The sequence below is a fragment of the Calypte anna genome, chromosome 7 (genome assembly GCF_003957555.1).
Source record: "Calypte anna isolate BGI_N300 chromosome 7, bCalAnn1_v1.p, whole genome shotgun sequence".
Lineage (NCBI taxonomy): Eukaryota > Metazoa > Chordata > Aves > Apodiformes > Trochilidae > Calypte > Calypte anna.
In genome coordinates, this window is record NC_044253.1 from 29,029,501 (window position 1) to 29,048,444 (window position 18,944).

Below are 18,944 nucleotides of genomic sequence, written 5' to 3' on the forward strand. Positions count from 1 at the left end.
TCCTCTGTGTGTGATTGCTCTTGGTTTGGTGTTGTCCCCTGTGGTGCTGGGGAGTGCCAGGATGTATATATAGCCTAGAACTGAAGCTGATGGGGTGGCAGGCAGCCAGGAGAACAACCACCTCACCCTTGAAGCATTTGGGATTCCATTTATCACCCAACTCTTGCCATTCCTCTCCAGTACCTGGGGTGGCACCTCTCAAAAGGGCTGGGCCATGCAATGGGCACTGCCACAAGCCTGGCTGGTTCATGAGCATCATCCCTTTATTGCAGGAGAATTGTTGGCCAGATCCAGTGGGTGATGCCACCTGGTCCTCAAGGTGGGCTGTGGATTTGCACACCCTGGTGGTGTGGCATTTCAGAGGGCTTGTACCATGGGTTATGAAAATGGACCATGAGGATGCTCAGAGGGCTGGATCACCTCTGCTATGGAGACAGGCTGAGAAGGTTGGGGTTGTTCAGCCTGGAGAAGAGGAGACTTTAGAGCACCTTCCAGTACCTACACGGGCTTCCAAAAAGCTGGGGAGGGACTTTTGGCAAAGCTATGGAGTGATAAGGACAAGGGAGAATGGTTTAAACTGGGGGACGGGAGATTGACTTGAGATATGAGGAAGAAATTCTTTGCTGTGAGGGTGGTGAGACACTGGCCCAGGTTGCCCAGAGAAGCTGTGGCTGCCCCATCCCTGGAAGTGTTGAAGGCCAGGTTGGATGGGGCTTGGAGAAATCTGGTGTAGTGGGAGGTGTCCCTGCCCATAGCAGAGGGGTTGGAACTGCATGGTCTTTAAGGTTCCTTACAACCCAGACCAGTCTGGGATTTTCTTTAAGTCCAGTTATGGTCCAGTCCAGCCTTTTGGCACGGGGAGATGAAGGTGGATGGCAAGGAGGGGATTGACTCTGTACTTACAGATTGACCCATTCCCTCTAAAGGAACAGCCCCTGGTGTGTCCCCCTCACCTGTAGCGGACCTGGGGCTCTGTTTGTGCCCTGCTGGGTTATAACTGGGGAGGGAGGAAATTTAGCACCTTTAAGGGCAGTCATGCAGGGGAGGGGGAGACAGAAGGGAATTTTTTAAATTTTATTTTACTTTACTCTGCATCTTTCTCTTTGCCCTCATGCCTGCTGTTTTCCCAAGCTCCAGCAAATGTCAGCTGGGGGTGGGGAGTGGGCTGGGAACCACAGCCTGCAGCAAGACGAGGCTCTGGGCTGGAGCCAGCTGGGAGGGGGAGCTAATGTAGGATGCTGCCTGCACTCAGGAGGCTGAAAGCACCAGTCCCCAGGTGGCAACACAGAGGCCAGGAGCAGATGTATCCCAAGGCCCCAAGACAGCAGAAAGCAAGGTAAATATTTCTATAAAAGCTCAGCCTGATGTTTGCCCATGCCACCTGCATGCAGCATCCATTACACACAGGGGTTGGAGCTGTAGGCAGCAGAGCAGAAGGCTTTGTGGTGGCTCCTGCATTAAGCAGGGATGAAGGAGGATGTGGGAGGTGATTGTTCATGCCTGGCCTGGGTGCTCCTTGCTAGCTGTGACTGGGTGCCTGAGCCATGCTGAGCTCCCATGGCAGCTGAGAGGATAAACACAGACCCAGACACCTGGGACAGTGGGTGTAAAATCCACTAGTGTGTTCCTGGGGAACAGCTGAGGCACTTTTAACTTTGGTTTAAATAAATACAAACACAACTTATGTGAAGTATAAAGTCTCTTCTAATATGCAGGCACTTCACATCTGGAATTTGTAATGCTTTGTACCCAACAAGTTGAGTGGGCTGCCATGTACACAACCTTTAGTGCCCACAAGTTTGATGCACAATGGGCATTTGTGACCAGTTGTCTGCCCAGAGAAATACATTTGTGTATCTTTTTGATAGGTCTGAGGACTCTCCAAGCCTGGCTGGTGATACAAAGGATGGAGGAGCACATCATCCATCACCCTGGAAGGAGTAACCAGCTCACAGCTAGGAGGTAATTTTGAGTAATGGTTGTGTTATCATCATCATCATCATCATTAGCAGTATTTTCTGTGCCTAAGATGAATTTAGATGGGCTGAAACTTTTCATGTTGTTTGATAAATGCCTGTGTCACAAAAAATAATCTTGAATTTAATGTGAAATCTTTCTAAAAGAAATGTTTTCAGCTCTCCTATTTAATTGTTTCTTCCTGAAAGTTACTTCAGTCTACAGGTTTTAAAAAGCTGGAGTCAAAACTCATCACTCTGTTTGGCCTCCAGTGCTCCATTTCTTTTCAAGAAAAGAGCATGTTAGCTTTCCTTTTGTATTTCTTGCCTTCTGCAAAGTTTGAGGAGACTTTAATTTTCCATGGGTGGGTAGAACACCTACATGGAGTGAATTAAATCACCCAGGGTGACAGCAGCAGTGCATCTGAGACAGGCAAGGACCAGAGCTGCTGACATTCTGTAAACAAAGATGGCAAGAGGGTGAAGCCAGCCTCTCCTGTGCCAGTCTTTCTGGATACCAGCACAGAACCAGTAACTTGAGGAGGCCAGGAAGGGGAGCATCTGTCCTTCTCTGGCACTGATTCACAGGTGAGCACTGTCAGTCCATCTTTCTTGGCTTACATGTGGCTGTGATGGGCTGGTTCCTCAGGAACCACCTGGCTTCTGGAGAGTTACCTGTTTGCCCTGGGAGGTGAAGGGTTACCTGGGAGGTGCTGTGTTACTTTGCCAATCTGTGTCCATTAAAACATCACTGAGATTGGTGTCTGTCAGATCCCTTCTCCTGACACTTTCCTGTTTCAGGACAGAACAGAATTAGCTTTATGCTAAACTGACAAGCACCAGTGTTGGAGTCACCTATCCCTGGTGTTACTTTAGAGCTGTTTGTTGGCTACAACCATGTATTACAATCCTTGCTCCTTCTTCTGATGTGTATTCTGCAACTGCAAGAAGCTTCTGCCTTTTCTAACAGAGGAACTGTTGTTACATCACTGAAATGTCTCAGAAATATCTTTCCACTGAGCAGAGAGTGTGTGTCCCATCTCTGCTTTGAATTCTGTCCCCTCATCCAAAATCATTAATTCCCCTCTTCCTGGCCAGCTATCAGCAGTGGCTGCTAAATCCTCAAACCCATCTGAGAGGTTTTCATGCCAGAAAAACCCTTGGCTTGAGTGTGAAATAGTGTTAGTGTTAAATATCCCTGCCCAAGCTGAAAGGGAAAGTGAAATGCAGCTCTCAAGGGAGAAGAAAATCCCTTTGCATGTTGTTCCTCTGCAAAATCCATAGCTGGGTTTACTTTTCAGAAAGCAGAGCCCAGCTTTAAAGGATCTAGCAGACAAGCAATGTGATGCCTGCACACAGAGTGGAGGAGCTCAGAGATGGGTTGAGCTTTACATCAGCCCTAAAGACAGAAGTGACACCAAACCTGTCACCCCTGCTGCTGGTGAGGCCAGCACAGTACCTTGTGTCTTGGGGTGATCCTTGCTTTTGCTCAGATCTTGTTGCCTTCCTGTTGGGTCAGTGAGTAGAGTTATTTGAGCTAATTTGTAGAGCATAATCACATTGGGGTGGACCTTTTAGTTTTATTTTTGGTCTTTTTACTCTGGAGAAGACTGAGGGGGGAATCTGGTCAATGCTTTTAACTACTTAAAGGATGGGTGTCAGGAGGATGGGGCCAGTCTTTTTTCAGTGGTGCCCAGAGGCAGAAAAACAGGTAAGAGGCACAAACTTGAACACAGGGAGTTCCATCTAAACATGAGGAACTTCTTTACTGTGAGGGAGACAGAACACTGGGATGCCCAGACTGATGGTGGAGTCTCCATCCCTGGAAATGTTCAAAACCTGCCTGGATGTCACCTTGTGCAACCTGCTTGGTTAATCTGCTCTGGAAGAGAGGCTGGATTCCAGAGATGCCTTCCAACCCATAACACTATGATTCTGTGACCTTTCTGAGGTGCTCTCTGAGTTACAGTGATCCCATGGGATTCAGTTCATCCCTAAAGGGAGATCAGCTGTGTTTTGACAGGTTAACTTTAACTCTGGAAACAGGCTTTAACTTCTGGAAGCAGAAACAGGCTTCTCCTCTCCTGCCCCTGGAGGACAAAGCTTTATATGGACTTAATCCTGGCATTTATAGAGTTGATCCTAGCCTTCAAGTTCTTGCCTGCAGTTAATTTCCAAGTAATTTTCCCAAAGTGTCCACCTGCCTGCTGGCTCTGGGATCTTTTTCCCAATGCAGAGAGGAAAGGAGCACCCCTGGGAGCACTCCTGGGTGCAGGTCATGCAGAGGAGCTGGGCAGCCTCTGGCAGCCAGGCAGAGGGGCAGGGAGAGGGGCTCTCTGGAGGCTGCCAGCAAAGCACCCCCATGGGACATGTACCCACGGGTGGTGGGAAGGAGGAACTTAGCCCTCCCCCCCTTGGCAGGAATAAAGTTTCTGCAGTGAAGGAGACCTTGAAGAACTGGGAAAGGGAAGCCAAGCAAGACTGCAGCAAGCTGGGAGAGGAATACGCCAAGTGTTATACATGTGCCCCTGTGGAGGTAATCTCATAGTTATTTTAGACTCCAGCTGGGAAGCAGCTCTGATCCCTGCTTTTCCAGTATTCTGCCAAGCTCGTGTTCCAAATCTGCTCTCACTGGCTCTGAACAAGGCAGGCTGTGGGGTGAGAAGCTGCCAGCATCAGTTGAGGTGAAAGGCCTTCATACTGCTCTGTGCTTTTGGGTGTGCATTTGTGCCTTGCTGCCCGTCACAGAGCTCCCAAGAACTGACTGTGGGACCTTGGTCTTGGTGTTTTGTTGTCTGTTTGTTTTCCCATTATAATGCAGATTCAAAGACAAAACCAGAGCAGTTGGATCCCCACCTCCTGATGCTGAGATGTTCCTTGCTCCCAAAGCCATCCCGCACAAATAAGGGAGCTTCTCTCTCATCAGAGATGCTTCATACTAGGCTTAACACCAAAAACAGAATTTTAGGGCTTTCTTGTGATAATAATTCATTTGGCAGAGCTGGTTCACTTTCTAATTCTGTGCAAACACAAGCAAAATCCAACCTGCTCATCTCTGTGTGTTTCACTGAGTTTCTTCACACGCAAGCTCTTCAGAGGGGTCTGGCATCACTGAAGAAATGCAGACTGCAGTATTTCAGCAGTATTTCTGTACCATCATTAAGCCTGGAGTAAACCTACAAGCTTGTGGTTGGATGTCACTCTTAGGGGTCAAATCTCCTGGGCACCCTGGCTGCATTCTTGAAATATGCTCTGGGGAGGTTCAACCTCCCTGATTTTCTTAGTGATGCTCCTCAAGCAGCAAGACCAGGATGAATTGACTGCAACAGCTGCTGGTCCTCAGGACCTCCAGTCCCACAAGGACAGGAATCCTTACACCTCTTGCCCAGTTTAAACCACATTGTGGTTTGATTTGATGGGTTCTGAGAGACGGATCAAGCAGCATGATTTGGGGTTTGGTTCTCTTCTTTGTTTTCAGGATGAAAAAGCAAAACTCAGTTGTTTTGGGTTTTTTTTTAGGGAAACGGAGGATGGAAAGAAGTTGGTTTAAAGCAAGCTTTGCATTCCTAGCCAAGTTGTTCAAGCACAATAAGTCTCCATAACCCTTGAAATAGATAATGTGTAGCTCCAGGGGCCATTGTGAAAACCCAGCACTGTAAAAATGCAGATATCAGGGAAAGCTTAATGCTTTGTGACAATTTAAAGTACCCCCGAAGGGTGTTCACTCAGGCAGAAGCACACTTTATTTGAAGCATATTATGAATGAGACAGGAGAACAATTTGTTTGCTGAAGATGGGCAGGGGATCAATTAAGCAGAGCAGAGGGTGCAGAGCAAGTCAGTTTGCAAAAGGGCAAAACACAGAGGAGGTGCAACATCCTGACTGGCTTCTGGGGTGTTCTTCTTCTCTGCTGAGATGGGGTTGAGGAGCTGGGCTTCACGATCCTGAGTGCCTGTGGCTTGCAGCATCCCTGGATGCATGTGGAGAATAATCTGCCTTGAGGACAGGGCTCACTGTGGTGAGATGAAGCCACCAAGCAGCAGGCACCCTTCCCAGGGGTACTGAGGCATCCCCGTGACCCTGCTCTTCCTTCTGGTTATGCTGATCACTGGGGCTGAGGGTCAGTTCTCAAGAGTGAGCAAACTGCTGTGGTCCAGGACCTGCTCTCCAGATGAAAGCAGCTCACTTAGGGCATACAGTTATCTGCATGTAAGTACTGGCAAACCAAATCCTATTAATCTATGGAGAAGGAGAAAGGAATGGTGCAAGTCCATTTGTGGTTTTGGGGGCTGAAGGGGGGGGGGGGCTGGCTGTGCATGGGCTTTTGTTTTCTCTTCTTTTTGAAGGGAAAGGGCTTTCCTTTGCTAAGACAAAGTGCTCAAAACCAAAAAATCTTACTGGATGCCAAAACCAGTTTTGTTTAGGTTTTTTATAATAGGAAAAGGAAATATCCTTTTTTTTATAAATAGGAAAAGGAAATTCCTGGGAAGGCATCTCTCACCCTTCTCCAAGGCAAAATCCATGGCTGTAGGCACTGAGCAGAAAGCCAGAGCCCATGGGAGCAGGACATTTCTGACCCAACTCCTGTGGCAAGTTATATGATGCTCTTGTTCATCCACTGCCAAGCACTGATAGGACAAGAGGAAATGGCCTCAAGTTGTGCCAGGGGAGGTTTAGATTGGATATTAGGAAGAACTTCTTTATGAAAGGGTTTTCAGGCCCTGGCACAGGCTGCCCAGGGGCATTCCATCAGAGTGGAGTAATGACTCCACTGCCCAGGTGGAGTCCTCATCCCTGGAGGGATTGAAAAGCTGTGTAGATGTGGTGCTAGGGGACATGGTTCAGGGGTGGCTTTAGCAGTGCTGGGTTAATGGTTGGACTTGACAGTCAGAAAGGTCTTTACTAACCAAAATGATTCTGTGATTCTTCTGTTTTCTGGCAGCATATTACAAGGCCTGGAGTTGTGCTTTCTGCAATGGCTAAAACTGGCTCCTCCTTAGCTGCTGTGTCCCAGGCTTGGTGTTGGTTGCAGTGATTCAGGACCAGCCCTGTGGTGAGCTCAGAGCTGTGAAAGTGCCCTGTCCTGCCATCCCCTGTCATCTGGTACAATCTCTGCAGTAAGCACAGCCAGGCTGCTGCTCCTTGTCTTTAAGTACCCATCCAAGGGGAACTGAAGGCTTCGTTCAACATGAGACAGGCCCTTAGTTTTTTCCTGTGACACCTGCCTTTATCAGGGAATTAGTCACAATATTGTGAAAGACTGTGCAGGCTTTTTTTAAAGGATGGGTATTCCCAGTCCACAGGAGTACAGGTCCCCTGGTGAGTCTGTCCATTGGTGTGATAACAGCCATCGTGTTACACCTCAGCCTACATTTAGTTTGAGATTTCAGTCCCTAAAACTCCCTGGTCACATCCAGTGGCCCCATGACTGGCTACGAGCTGGTGGCTGGAGGGGTTTCAGCCCTTGATCTGCACCAGGATCTCTGTGGTCAGCACCACATTTCTGACTTTCAGTCAAGCCTGGACAATGCCTCTGCTGAGTGAGCCAAAAGCTCCTTCAGAAGTAATGGAAAAAAAAACCTGTAAATAACCTTCTGGGGTCCTTGACTTGTTCCCACAAGCTGCCTTTCCATGCTGGTCCCTGTATGACTGACAGCAGCAACCTATGGGCTTCAGTTCAGTCCTGGCAGGCAAATAGGACAGCAGCTCCAGCCACAGCCTCTCCTCTGTGTTAAGTAAACTGGCTGCTACTTAATGAGCCACAGCACTTAATGAACTGTGACACAGGCAAGTCTCTGAGCTTCAGCCAACAGCTGCCAGAGGCAATTACAAACTCTGAGGGGGTTTTTTATGAATAACCATGTCAGCAGATTGGTTGTTCTGCTGGTTTGGTGTTTTTTACAGTCTGTCCTGACATACGGTGACATTGGTGGCACATGGGGACCCCTCTTTGTATCATGTATTGCTCTCCCCTCACACCCCTCTGTGCAGTGTCTCTGGCTCACTTCTGCCTAAGTGCCATAACCAGGGGGATGAGGTGTCCATCAACCATAAACCATCCCACTGACAACTCCTGCCTGCTCTGAGACCCTTTTAGGGATCCGGTGAGGTGGTGCTGCAGGGCCAGGTGCCTTGTGGCCAAGGTGGCCAACAGCATCCTGGCTTGTATCAGCAATAGTGTGGCCAGCAGGACCAGGGCAGGGATTGTGCCCTCGTACTCAGCTCTGGTGAGGCCGCACCTCTAACCCTACCATCTTACAAGCCCCATCTCTGTGGCTTTCTCAGCACAGACCTACCATTAGAAGCAGCTGGTGTTTGAGCAGAAATACCATCTCTTCTTCCTTTATCAAGCAATGACTGCAATTTTAACATTCCCAAATTACTGCTTGAAAAGGAAAGATTTCCCTAAGAAGTAGCAGATGTGCAGGTGATGTAGTGTAGGTTACAAAACAAAGACATATATATTTTTGGTGATCAGAGACAAAACACTGAACAGAACAAAAAATAAAGACAGAAATATGTAACAGACCAGAGCTGTATTATGTTTATAAAAGTTAAATTGTTCCTCTTCTTCCTCATAGCTTCAAAGAAAACTGCAACTTACTTCATTTGTTACTCAGTTTCAGGACAACCTTCTGCCTTTCAAGGCTCAATTGCAGTGTCTGGTATTGTCTTCTAATCCTAGAACTGGATCCCAGGCTGACTTCATCTTCCTCACTCCCACCAGTGCCTGGCTAAGCAGGTGAATATTGCTTATACTTCAAAACCCAAATATCAGGTAAACACTGAGAAGAGGGTAGAGTCCCATAGTTTTTCCTTATTCTTTTGAGCTTGCCGGTATAAACGTCCTTGGATTTCTCTGTATTTTAGTATACAATTTTCCAGTGAGTTGGCTGCTCACAGTTTTTCTCTTTCTCACCACAGAATCGGTTGTAAGTTGTTTTTGGATCAAATCCCAAGATCTCCCTTTCCTCATGGATCCGGAAGGAAAATGTTGAAACTGAGGTGCCTATAAAATACCTGTGAACAACATCAGAACAGGTATTTGAAGGGAACAGACTTTTAAAATGCAAGTAATTTGTTTCAGTCAAATGAACTTTAATGTTCATTGAAATAATAATTAAATTATCAAATATATATTCTGTAAATATTGCAGATCAATTATATAATGTCATATGTGATTTCTAAACAGCCATATCTAGGTGAAAAACAATATTCAATTTTGTGACAGTACAATTTGGCTCCTCAAAGAAGAAATACAAATTTGGTACCTTGCATGTGCACAGATCCACTGGTCAATCACAGCCAGGCCCCCATCTTTGTAGAGTTCCACCTCCTCCCAAGAGGGTTCAAACCTCACCATCTCAGGCAGCAATTTCTTGAGCAGTTCAACCTCTGAAAAAGAGAATGATACAGATTTTTTACCTTATATACAGCAACTCACTGCAGTCATAAAATTTAAGTGTTTAAGGAAGGAAGCCCTGGGTGAGCAGTTAAGAAGCAACTGAAACCAAAATCTACCTATAAATTTTACAGCAGCTACAACCTGGAAGGAAACAGCTGCCCAAAACTGTTGAACTCTCCATTCAATGATGGAGACATTTGAACTTCCAGTCATTTATAAAAAGTGGTAATCACTGCACTTATTGTCAGGTTATTAATCCTAACTTGACTGTAAATGTGCCTACCCTCCTCAACAGCATCAGTGGCTACAAAAACTTTCTCAAGTTTAAGGATCTCCAAGAGGCTGCGGATTTTCTTGACTGCTCCTTGCAGGGAAGGAACATCTTCTCTGTGACCCCAAATGAAGTCTTTCCTTCTGAGATGAACCCCAAGGTATGGACCACCAACAGCTGTGCCAATCTTAACCTAAGAAAGAAAGATCAATAGACTGTGAAATTTGAGAGCATCACTATTTAATCACACAAAAAAAAGCCTGAATGCATCATCTCTGGATAATGGCCTGATTTACTCTAACTGCAGAAAGACATTTTAAGGTATGGATTGGCAGTATTTTGGGACACTTAATGCAGCATTTTGATGTTGGGTGGCCTGCATCACACAGGAGAAACTAGAGTGCAAAATTTTTGTAAACCAAAATTGCTCCCCTTGACCAAATCCACATCTGGCAGTTTGCAGCTGAATTTTACATCCACAGATGATGCTGAATACAGCAGAAATACAAGTTTCTTTAGTGAACCAAGGGTAACAGAAATCTGACACCCAGAACCAGACAACCACACCTCAACAGACTCTGCTATCTGATCAGGGAGAAGACAGTATTGACAGATATGGATATGGATTGACAGGAAGCTGAACATGAGCCAGCAGTGTGCCCAGGTGGCCAAGGCCAATGGCATCCTGGCCTGGATCAGGAACAGTGTGGCCAGCAGGTCCAGGGAAGGGATTCTGCCCCTGTACTCAGCCCTGGTGAGGCCACACCTCGAGTCCTGTGTCCAGTTCTGGGCCCCTCAGTTCAGGAAGGAGATTGAGGTGCTGGAGTGGATCCAAAGGAGGGCAACCAGGCTGGTGAAGGGACTCGAGCACAGACCCTATGAGGAGAGGCTGAGGGAGCTGGGGGTGTTGAGGCTGGAGAAGAGGAGGCTCAGGGGAGACCTCATCACTCTCTACAACTCCCTGAAAGGAGGTTGGAGCCAGGGGGGGGGGTGGTCTCTTTTACCAGACGACTTTCAACAAGACAAGAGGGCATGGTCTTAAGTTGTGCCAGGGGAGGTTTAGGTTGGACATTAGAAAGAATTTCTTTACGGAGAGGGTGATCAGACATTGGAATGGGCTGCCCAGGGAAGTAGTGGATTCTCCATCCCTGGAGATATTTAAAAAGAGACTGGATGTGGCACTCAGTGCCATGGTCTGGTAACTGCAGCAGGAATGGATCAAGGGTTGGACTTGATGATCTCTGAGGTCCCTTCCAACCCAGCCAATTCTATGATTCTACGATAGTACAGTAGGAGCATGCATGTCCACCTTGATCTGAGTAGGGAGAGCTGAATTCACATGTCTTCAAATACTTCCTGCAGAGTACAGCCAGGAGGAGTACAAGAATGAAGAAAGAAAAAAAAATTTTACGGGAAACAGACTGTTAAGATTTTACCTTCATTTGTGTCCAGTCCTCTTTGTAATGAGTCCTGTCTGCTTCATCCGTGGATTGAAGATATTTGTTTCTAAACTCATCTCCCACTACACGGAGGTGTTTAGCAAACACCATGCTCCTACGGGTCTATTGGAATAAGAGCAGATGGCAAATCAGAAAAAGGGAGAGCTAAAAATTGCTAAGTGGAGATAGCTTCATATACACAGAGCTTCCAGGATGCAGTTACTTCTGATACCTCCATGCAGCACTACAAGCAACAATTTCTAACCTTTCACGTGAGCTTTAACTCTTTAGTCTTAATCATAAGCACATTTATAACCAGCATACTCATGGGATCCTGCAATACAGGGTAGACTGTAGTAATTTACACAACAGAACACATAATATATCAAATTAACACTCTAGCAATATAGCCCACCTTTGGGAACAAAAGCTGGGTAAATATTTCACCTTGTAAAACACACCAGCTTAAAAAAAACAGTCATGTGTCTAGCCACAGACACACACCTAGCAAATTCAGTGGAAAAGTGTCAAAAAAGGAATTACTTTGTTCACCTGTCAATAATAAGCTCTTTCAAAAATTCTGTGATGTAGTTACCACTGCACACAGTCCCACACACCCTTCTCTTTCACAGGCACAGACAACAGAACTAAGGAAATCCCATGTGATTACACCACATAAGAAGGACACTTGGCAATTTGGTGTCATTCTTAACTTCCTACAAGTTTGCTGCCTCTCGTGATTGGGACCAAAGAAGGTGCAACAAAACCAATTCTTTTCAATTTCTGACAGCCTCTCTTTTCTCAGCACAGGGAAGCCCACGTGGACAGAGTTCACTCCACAGTGGAGAAGCCAGGCAGAGAGTTATTAGTGCTCTAAGACATGGCCACATTGATGGTGCCTTTGCCTTGCTCTAAGTGAAGAGGCAGGAACTGCTCTCTAACAGCTTTTTTTTGTCCACCTTTTTCCAGAGCAGCCATTCCTTCATATGCCAAGCTTGCTGTTGGTTGAAGTGGTTCCCCCCTCCCTTATCATTCAGTAAGGCACAAAACAACTTAGTCTTGATCCATCACACCTGGAAATCCACACTCCTCTAAATTATTTAATGGAAGTACAAAGCCTGCTCTTCTAGCATCTTGGAAGGTGTCAGCACCGAACCCGTCCCAAATCCTCCAGCAAAGCATTTCTGTCAAGGGAGAACCTACATGCTGTCTGCTGAGGTTCAGAGAGAGACATTTCCCCTCCTTTCTGGAATGTCAACACAATGTGTTCCGATGGAGTCACTGGGCACCTTAGCCAAGGTGTGAGGCACAGGGTTACAGCAAATGTGCAGGCAACCCCTAGCAGTGCAGTGCACTGGGAAGCACAAACATTCTGGGAATTCTCTTGGAAACTTTCATCTTGAGGCTGACTAGACAAGAAACAGCACATATCTGCTGATGGCAGAGTGTTTCATAGGGGAGGTCCTTCTAAACACAATGCCCTGCAGTGCTGAGTCTTTGGGGGTAAGACAACAGGACAAATTCCTGCATTACATTAACACACAGCAGCCTGAAGACCACCTTTAGCATATACCACTGAAACAGAAGAAACAAATTACTTTAAAGAAAAGAAACCAGAGGCAAAACTGCAGCACATACCAGTTATTGGATTTTTATCAGAACCAAGCAGAAAGTCTAGAGAAGCTGACTAGAAAATACTCACATTCCAATAATCTTTCCCTCCGTAGTGGTCGTGAAGAAGGTTTTCAGCTCTGTCTAACATCACTGACCTATTAGAAATTGTAAAACTGAGTGCAGTTTCCTTAAGAATAGAATTTACATTCTGATGTTTCTTTATACAGGTACTAGGATAAAGCACCAACTGATCTGTTTGCAAAGGGGGCAGGGGGGAGGAGCAGGCTGACAGCCTCTTCTCTATTAAGCAAATTGTGGCCCCCAGCCTGCTAGGGAGAGATGGGAACTATGCCACTTCCTGCTCTCTTCCTTAATAAATAGCACTCTTAATTCTGACAGTTAAACATGAACAAGCATTAATGGCCCATCATGTATTCCTCATAATAGCTGCTGCTGGAGAAACAAGATTGCCAACAGGAAGAGCCATGTAAAGGGGAGAAGTTTGTTGATGGCTCAATGAAGGGGCAGATGAAACTACTGTAGGAGTCCATCTAGTAAAAAAACCCAACAAACTTGCTTCAACTAATAAGTTAAGGGGTGTGATGCTCAGGAATGAGGACAGTTTGACAAAGGTGTCATGGCAACACTCACCAAAGGTCAAAAAGAGAAGCTTCTATAGTAGGAATTACCAGAAAAAGGAGAGAGCACTAAGCAGAGCATGTCATTGTATCACTGTGTAATGGACTGACCCACACCCATTGTGCAGGATGGATCCAGCTGGACTCTAAAGGCTCAGAGAATGGCAGTGAGGATGACCAAAGGTATGGAATGGCTTCCACATAAAGAACAACTAAAGAAGCCAGGACTCTGCAGAGGAGACAACTGAGGGGAAATATGATAGGGAGATGCAAAGTCATGCTTGGAGTAGAGCTGTTTGTTCACTGCCTGTTGCACTGCACAGACTAGGAGACATTAGATGGAACTTGCAGGTCAGAGGTGGATTTTCACAGTGTGCATGGTTAAGGTGCAAAACCTTTAGGCCTTGTCCCAGGATTTTGTGGATGGGGTGGAAGGGAAGTTTGTGCACATCCATGCTGAAGGACAGAAGAGACAGGACAATCACTTTCAGCTCTGAAGGTCCCTACAACCACAAATTTGGAGAGTGTGACAGGAGTTAGGGGAAGCACAACACACTTGCTCAGTTCTTCTACCTTTTTGCAGGTATCTGATTTTAGCCTCTTGGATTTCACATGCTTTAACTTGAAACACTGTAGCTGCCCTTATGTTGCTGTTATGATGGTACTTCTTCCTACTTGTGTCTGATTGAGAAATGTGATCTTGTGGATAAGGCATCCTGACTGCCTATTAAGAACACTTAAGCACCACTCCTGATTTTTCTTTTGACCTTCCTCATTGCCAAACCTTTGACAGTTGCCTTGAAAGACTTAACTGTAGGGCTAAACATGGAGACCTCTATGTCTTATTTAATCCAGTTTTCTGCTGTCACTAACAGAGATTATGGTGTAACTCCTACAAACGGGGCAACATTCCTGGTAAAAAACAAGACCTTGCTTCCTCCTCTCCCAGTGGGAGATACTACAGATCCCCACTCCTCTGCTTAGGGGAATTTTCATCTCATTTTCAATTAATTGTTTAATGTCAAAATCTTGGGTGTTTTTTTCTCTTATGGTAGAACTGCACCTCAGCCTACATGGGTTTTGTTTCTCCTATTGATTTAGTCCCTTGCTGTATTAAAAGACAGTGATTATTTCCTCTTCCTGTTCTCCCCTGCATCCCAGTAGCTTTTGCTTTACTACGGTGCCTTCAGCTGTTACAGGGTCACAGCTGACTGGAAATATTTGACACTGGAATTAATCTAAGTGTAGATTCTCATGGACAAGCTTTCCTTTCCTCTGATCACCCTGGAAGTATCTCAGAGCAGAAAACCAGAGCATGTTGCTTGCTTTCTCTAAACCTGGCTCACAGTATTGATGATGAGTATCACAGGAGACCAGACATAGCAACTTGAGATCAAAGATATGGCTTGGGAAACACGAATTCCACTGTTTGTTCCCTCCTGACCCAGCATCAAAGGGTAAAAGAAGGAAAGGTAAACAGAGGGTGGCAAAGACATTTAGCTGCATGACAGAGAATATGAAGGAGCTCAAGGCTATTTCCTTTTGACTGCAGCATTTAACCTAACTTACAGTCAGGTGTATCTTACAGTGTAAATTCCTTCTGTAGTGATTTTAATAGATTACAATAACTTGGTGATGAAGTGGGACATAGCCAGGAAGTTCCCCATGCTCTTCCCAGCATGCAAGACAACAGTCAGTAACACAAGGCAACTCACTTTGCTGTAGTGTTCTTCAAAAGGATGGGAGCCACAATAGAGGCAGACCCTTGGACAGACAAACAAGAGACATTTAGGCCTCGTGTTTCCTCATAACCCCAGAACCATCCCCTGAAAAAGGAGAAAAAGTATTGATTCACATGCTTGAATTTTCAATTAATGCCACATATAGCAAAATAAATAAAGAGTAAACCCTAGAGAGATGATTTATAATGTAAATAAACAAGCCAGCTCCTTTCTTTGTGTGAAACAAAAACTCCTAAAATTAAATTTTCTAGTATTAGTGTAACATTTTACTACTGATAAGGCTTTACAAGTAAAGTCAACACCCTAGGATCCAAAATTTCACAGACAACACGACAACAACTGCACTAGTCTGTTCTGTAGGCAAATGTCTCATGAAATACAATTTAAAAGACTGACAGGACTGCTAGAAATTACCTGTAGTACCCATGTTTGTCTTTGGAGTACACAAGCTGATCAATGCACGGCCTTTCATCTATTTTTTCCTCCCATGTTCCTTCTTTCCATCCTTCTGCATAGCCTTGTAGAACATAAATCTGTTCAATAAAGGGCCCACCTGATTCTGAGCAAAAGGCAAAGCAAAGCATTTTTGAGTATGAAAAACCACACAATGAAGGTAGGAACTGGTATTACTTGCTGTTAAAAATCTGCTAGGTATGCTAATATTACACTATTCTCTTCCACGTTTTCCCTATAAAAGAGGAAAGGAAGATATAGGGTTGGACTCTATGATCTCTTAAGGTCCCTTCCAACCCCTAACATTCTGTGATTCAGTGATCTGTGTGAGCCAGAAAAGCTGTAAAGGTCAGGGGATGTGACAATCTGCACCTGCCACACAGCTATGTGTGATGTAATGTGCCAGACAGAACTGAATCACCATGCAAATGTAAATTTAAGAGCTGGGCAAGACACACCATGAAGCATAGGTTTTCAGTGCTGTATGCACTGAAAGGGATGAGTTCCTTGCATATAATAAATGCAAGTTCTTTCCCTGAATTTCAGGGGTTTATACATTTTTTACTGAAAAGTAGGGGGCAATGATTTGGTGGCCTTTATTTCCTTTGCCTAAAAAGTCTGTGACACTGCTGCAGGATTTGGTATATGGTGGTTAGGTCAACATGGCATTCAGTCCTAAAGGAACCAACTTAATGGTTTTCATATTTCTAGGGAAAGCCTCTCACTTTTTGTACACAAAAAGTGGGGGATACATATTTTGAGTACGTGCAGCACTGACAATGAAAAAGTTCACTGAAGAATTAACTTTTACTGTCCAATCACCTCCAGAAAAATGTGGCTTGTCTGGATTTGGACACAGTGCTGCAGGCTGCCTCTCTCTCCTTGCAGCATTGCTACTGTTGCCAGAATCATGCAGAAATACTTATTTTAACCATAGACATTAACTGCCTTTCTCTGGGGTCCCTAGGAAGTCAAAGGGACAACAGTGCTACATCTAATGAGCTGCCAAATAATTGTGTTATTTGTTCCTAGCTGTTTTTTATTCAGCACCATTCTTTCCCATCCCTCCTTTTGCCAATTTAGCCTTTTTTTTATTTCACATATAAGGATAAAGGCACGTATATGGATAAATCTGTAAAGAAGCCACCTCAAATAGTTAGGTAATCATAGACCACAGGTTATATGACTCCATACTCTACCTGCAAGGAACTGCTCATATTCAATGACAGGGATGTTCCTGTTGAGGTTTGGGAGATCGAAGAACTCAGACCAAGGGATCCGGACCTGAAGGATGTTTGGGTTCTGCCAGTGATAAAGAGGTCCCCAAGGAGGCAAAACTAACACCCAGTTCTCACTTTTCAGCAAAGTCTTTAGAAGGGAAGCAATGCGAATATAAACATCTCTGCGAAGGTTGAACCCTTCAGGAGGATTTACATCATACAAGAGGTACCTGAGGAGAAAAGAAAGCAATATAATTACTTCAGGGAGTTTAAACTTTTTATATTTTTTTGTTTATCCCACAAACATGTCTCCCCTCAGATGTCTTGTACATTCTGAAGGTCACATGGTGAGAATGATGAAACAACTGGCCCATTACTGGTGGTAATTCCAGTAAGCTAAATAAGAAGGCAAGAAAACATGTTCAGGAGAGACAAGGAAAGGACCTATTCCCCTTGTCACACTCAGAGCAGGAAAGCCCCGAGATAGCTGTGACAGCAGCATCTTCCAGGAATGGCCCAAACAGCACCAGCAGGTGACCTAACATGACCACCAGCTGGTGGCTCTGACACACACATGGCAGGCCACGAGCGGGGGGACCCCTCAGGGCACCACACAAGAGGCTGGGTTGAGAGGAGGGTCCCACCGGCGACAGGGCTATCCCCGGCAGGCAGGACTGGCCTGCGGCGGGGGACCCTCTCTGGGTCTGAGCGGTGACAACTCTCCAGGCGAGGCCCCGGGGACCCGTCCCCACCTGGTACGCTGCGCGGCGGCGGCTGCGGGCAGCGAGGAGGCGGCGTGGCCGGCGCGGAGAGCGTCCGGCGGCGGCTGAGCGGCGGCGGGAGGCGGCGGCGGGGCGAGGGCGGTCAGGCACAGCAGCAGCAGCGGCGGCAGTAGCCCGGGGCCGGGGCCGGTGGCCACCATCGTCCCGACTCGTCCGGGGCACCCCCGGCCCGGCGCCTCCGTCCCTCGGTGCGCGGGCAGGAAGAGGCGAGCGCGGCGTCCCCGGAGCGGCTCCTTCAGAAGAGGCCGGCGGTCAGGGGCCGCAGGCTGGCACCGGTGACCCGGTTCAGCTCTTCCAGGATCTCCACCTCCTTCTGGTACATCTGCAGGAGAGAAGCCACGGGCAGCGCCGTGCTCCGCGGCCGGGCTGGTGGCGTCCCGGCGCCTGCCAACGCCGGCATCACGGAGAGCCACAGCTTCGGACCGGACCCGCTGGTTCCCGGTCCACTGGGCAGGGGAGGCGAGACGGGGTAATGCTCTCCACCCGGGCAAGACCTGACACGGGCTGGATACCGCACGCCTTCCCCTGCTCTGAGGTATCGCCGTACCTGCTGCCACTCAGGTTTAGTGTCGTGCCGGTAGCCGAGCAAATGGCACAGTCCGTGGGCTGCCGTCACCTGCGCACAGAAAGAGGCAAGGACAGAAGGCATCTATTACAAACTTAATCCCGATGCCAGTAGCTCAGTAGCACAGACAACCCCCGCACCAGCCAGGATAGGAGGAGAGCTCATGGTAACCGCGTAGCAAGTCATTTGCCGTTTTGCCAGAGGTTGCCAGCGCTCTGAATACAAAACGACACAGATGAGGTAGCACCCGAACTCGCCACTTACTCATTTGAAGTTTTAAAACACAAGGTAAGCTGCAAGCTCATCACCTGCTCGTTTAGCCCAGCCAGGCCAGGAAAGCGGCAGCCGCTCCCCGGTCCCTGGGGGACAACCTCTGGCTGTCCTTCTCTGAAACACCGAACTAGAGGAACCGCTGTCCGCGGTGGGGCTCACCACCAGGACGCTGTCAAAGTCCTCCCCGGTGTCGCGGCACTGCTGATGGATGTACTCCACCCCCAGAAAGATGTCTCCTAAGTTGTACTCGTCGCGGCAGCGCGGCCGCGGCAGCTCCCCAGCCGCCACCCGGTGGAGAGGGAAGGAGAGGACGTCGGTGGGCTCAGGACACTGCCGGTACGCGCCGTTGAGGCGCCGCATCAGCTCATTGCCGGCGCAGACCAACCCCACGTCGAAGCGGGAGGCTCCCAGGGCTTCCCGCAGGGCGCAGACAGCGCGGCGGAGCGGGGCGCGGCGAACCAGCACGGAGCGCTGGGCGTTCCGCAGGGCCACGCTCATGGCGGCAGCGGTGCTAGAGCCGCCCTCCCGCTTCCCCTTCCGCCGGCACCGCCCCGCCCCGCCGGCAGGATCCCGCCTCCGCTCTCAGC

General features: G+C 47.2%; 2 protein-coding genes across 2 annotated transcripts; both read right to left on the reverse strand.

The window, feature by feature from the left end:
• Nucleotides 1–8,472: 8,472 nt before the first annotated feature.
• Nucleotides 8,473–17,745, reverse strand: POFUT2 (protein O-fucosyltransferase 2). The gene is made up of 9 exons (XM_030453950.1): nucleotides 17,490–17,745; nucleotides 16,717–16,967; nucleotides 15,479–15,623; nucleotides 15,038–15,148; nucleotides 12,773–12,839; nucleotides 11,068–11,193; nucleotides 9,644–9,824; nucleotides 9,227–9,350; nucleotides 8,473–8,975 (listed from the first exon to the last, which is right to left on the reverse strand). The coding sequence occupies exons 1-9, from the start codon at nucleotides 17,657–17,659 to the stop codon at nucleotides 8,822–8,824; spliced, it is 1,329 nt and encodes a 442-aa protein (XP_030309810.1). The 5' UTR covers nucleotides 17,660–17,745; the 3' UTR covers nucleotides 8,473–8,821.
• Nucleotides 17,657–18,855, reverse strand: YBEY (ybeY metalloendoribonuclease). The gene is made up of 3 exons (XM_030453951.1): nucleotides 18,517–18,855; nucleotides 18,067–18,135; nucleotides 17,657–17,841 (listed from the first exon to the last, which is right to left on the reverse strand). The coding sequence occupies exons 1-3, from the start codon at nucleotides 18,853–18,855 to the stop codon at nucleotides 17,755–17,757; spliced, it is 495 nt and encodes a 164-aa protein (XP_030309811.1). The 3' UTR covers nucleotides 17,657–17,754.
• Between the last annotated feature and the right edge of the window lie 89 nt (nucleotides 18,856–18,944).

Coding starts and splice junctions, on each gene's coding strand:
- POFUT2 (XM_030453950.1), bottom strand. CDS start 17,659: ATGGTGGCCACCGGCCCCGGCCCCGGGCTACTGCCGCCGCTGCTGCTG. Junction 15,149..15,478: donor GACAAACATGGGTACTACAG/GTAATTTCTAGC, acceptor CTCCTTTTTCAG/GGGATGGTTCTGGGGTTATG. Junction 8,976..9,226: donor TGGATCTGTGCACATGCAAG/GTACCAAATTTG, acceptor TGTTGTTCACAG/GTATTTTATAGGCACCTCAG.
- YBEY (XM_030453951.1), bottom strand. CDS start 18,855: ATGAGCGTGGCCCTGCGGAACGCCCAGCGCTCCGTGCTGGTTCGCCGC. Junction 18,136..18,516: donor ACTTTGACAGCGTCCTGGTG/GTGAGCCCCACC, acceptor TTCTGTGCGCAG/GTGACGGCAGCCCACGGACT. Junction 17,842..18,066: donor CTAAACCTGAGTGGCAGCAG/GTACGGCGATAC, acceptor TCTCTCCTGCAG/ATGTACCAGAAGGAGGTGGA.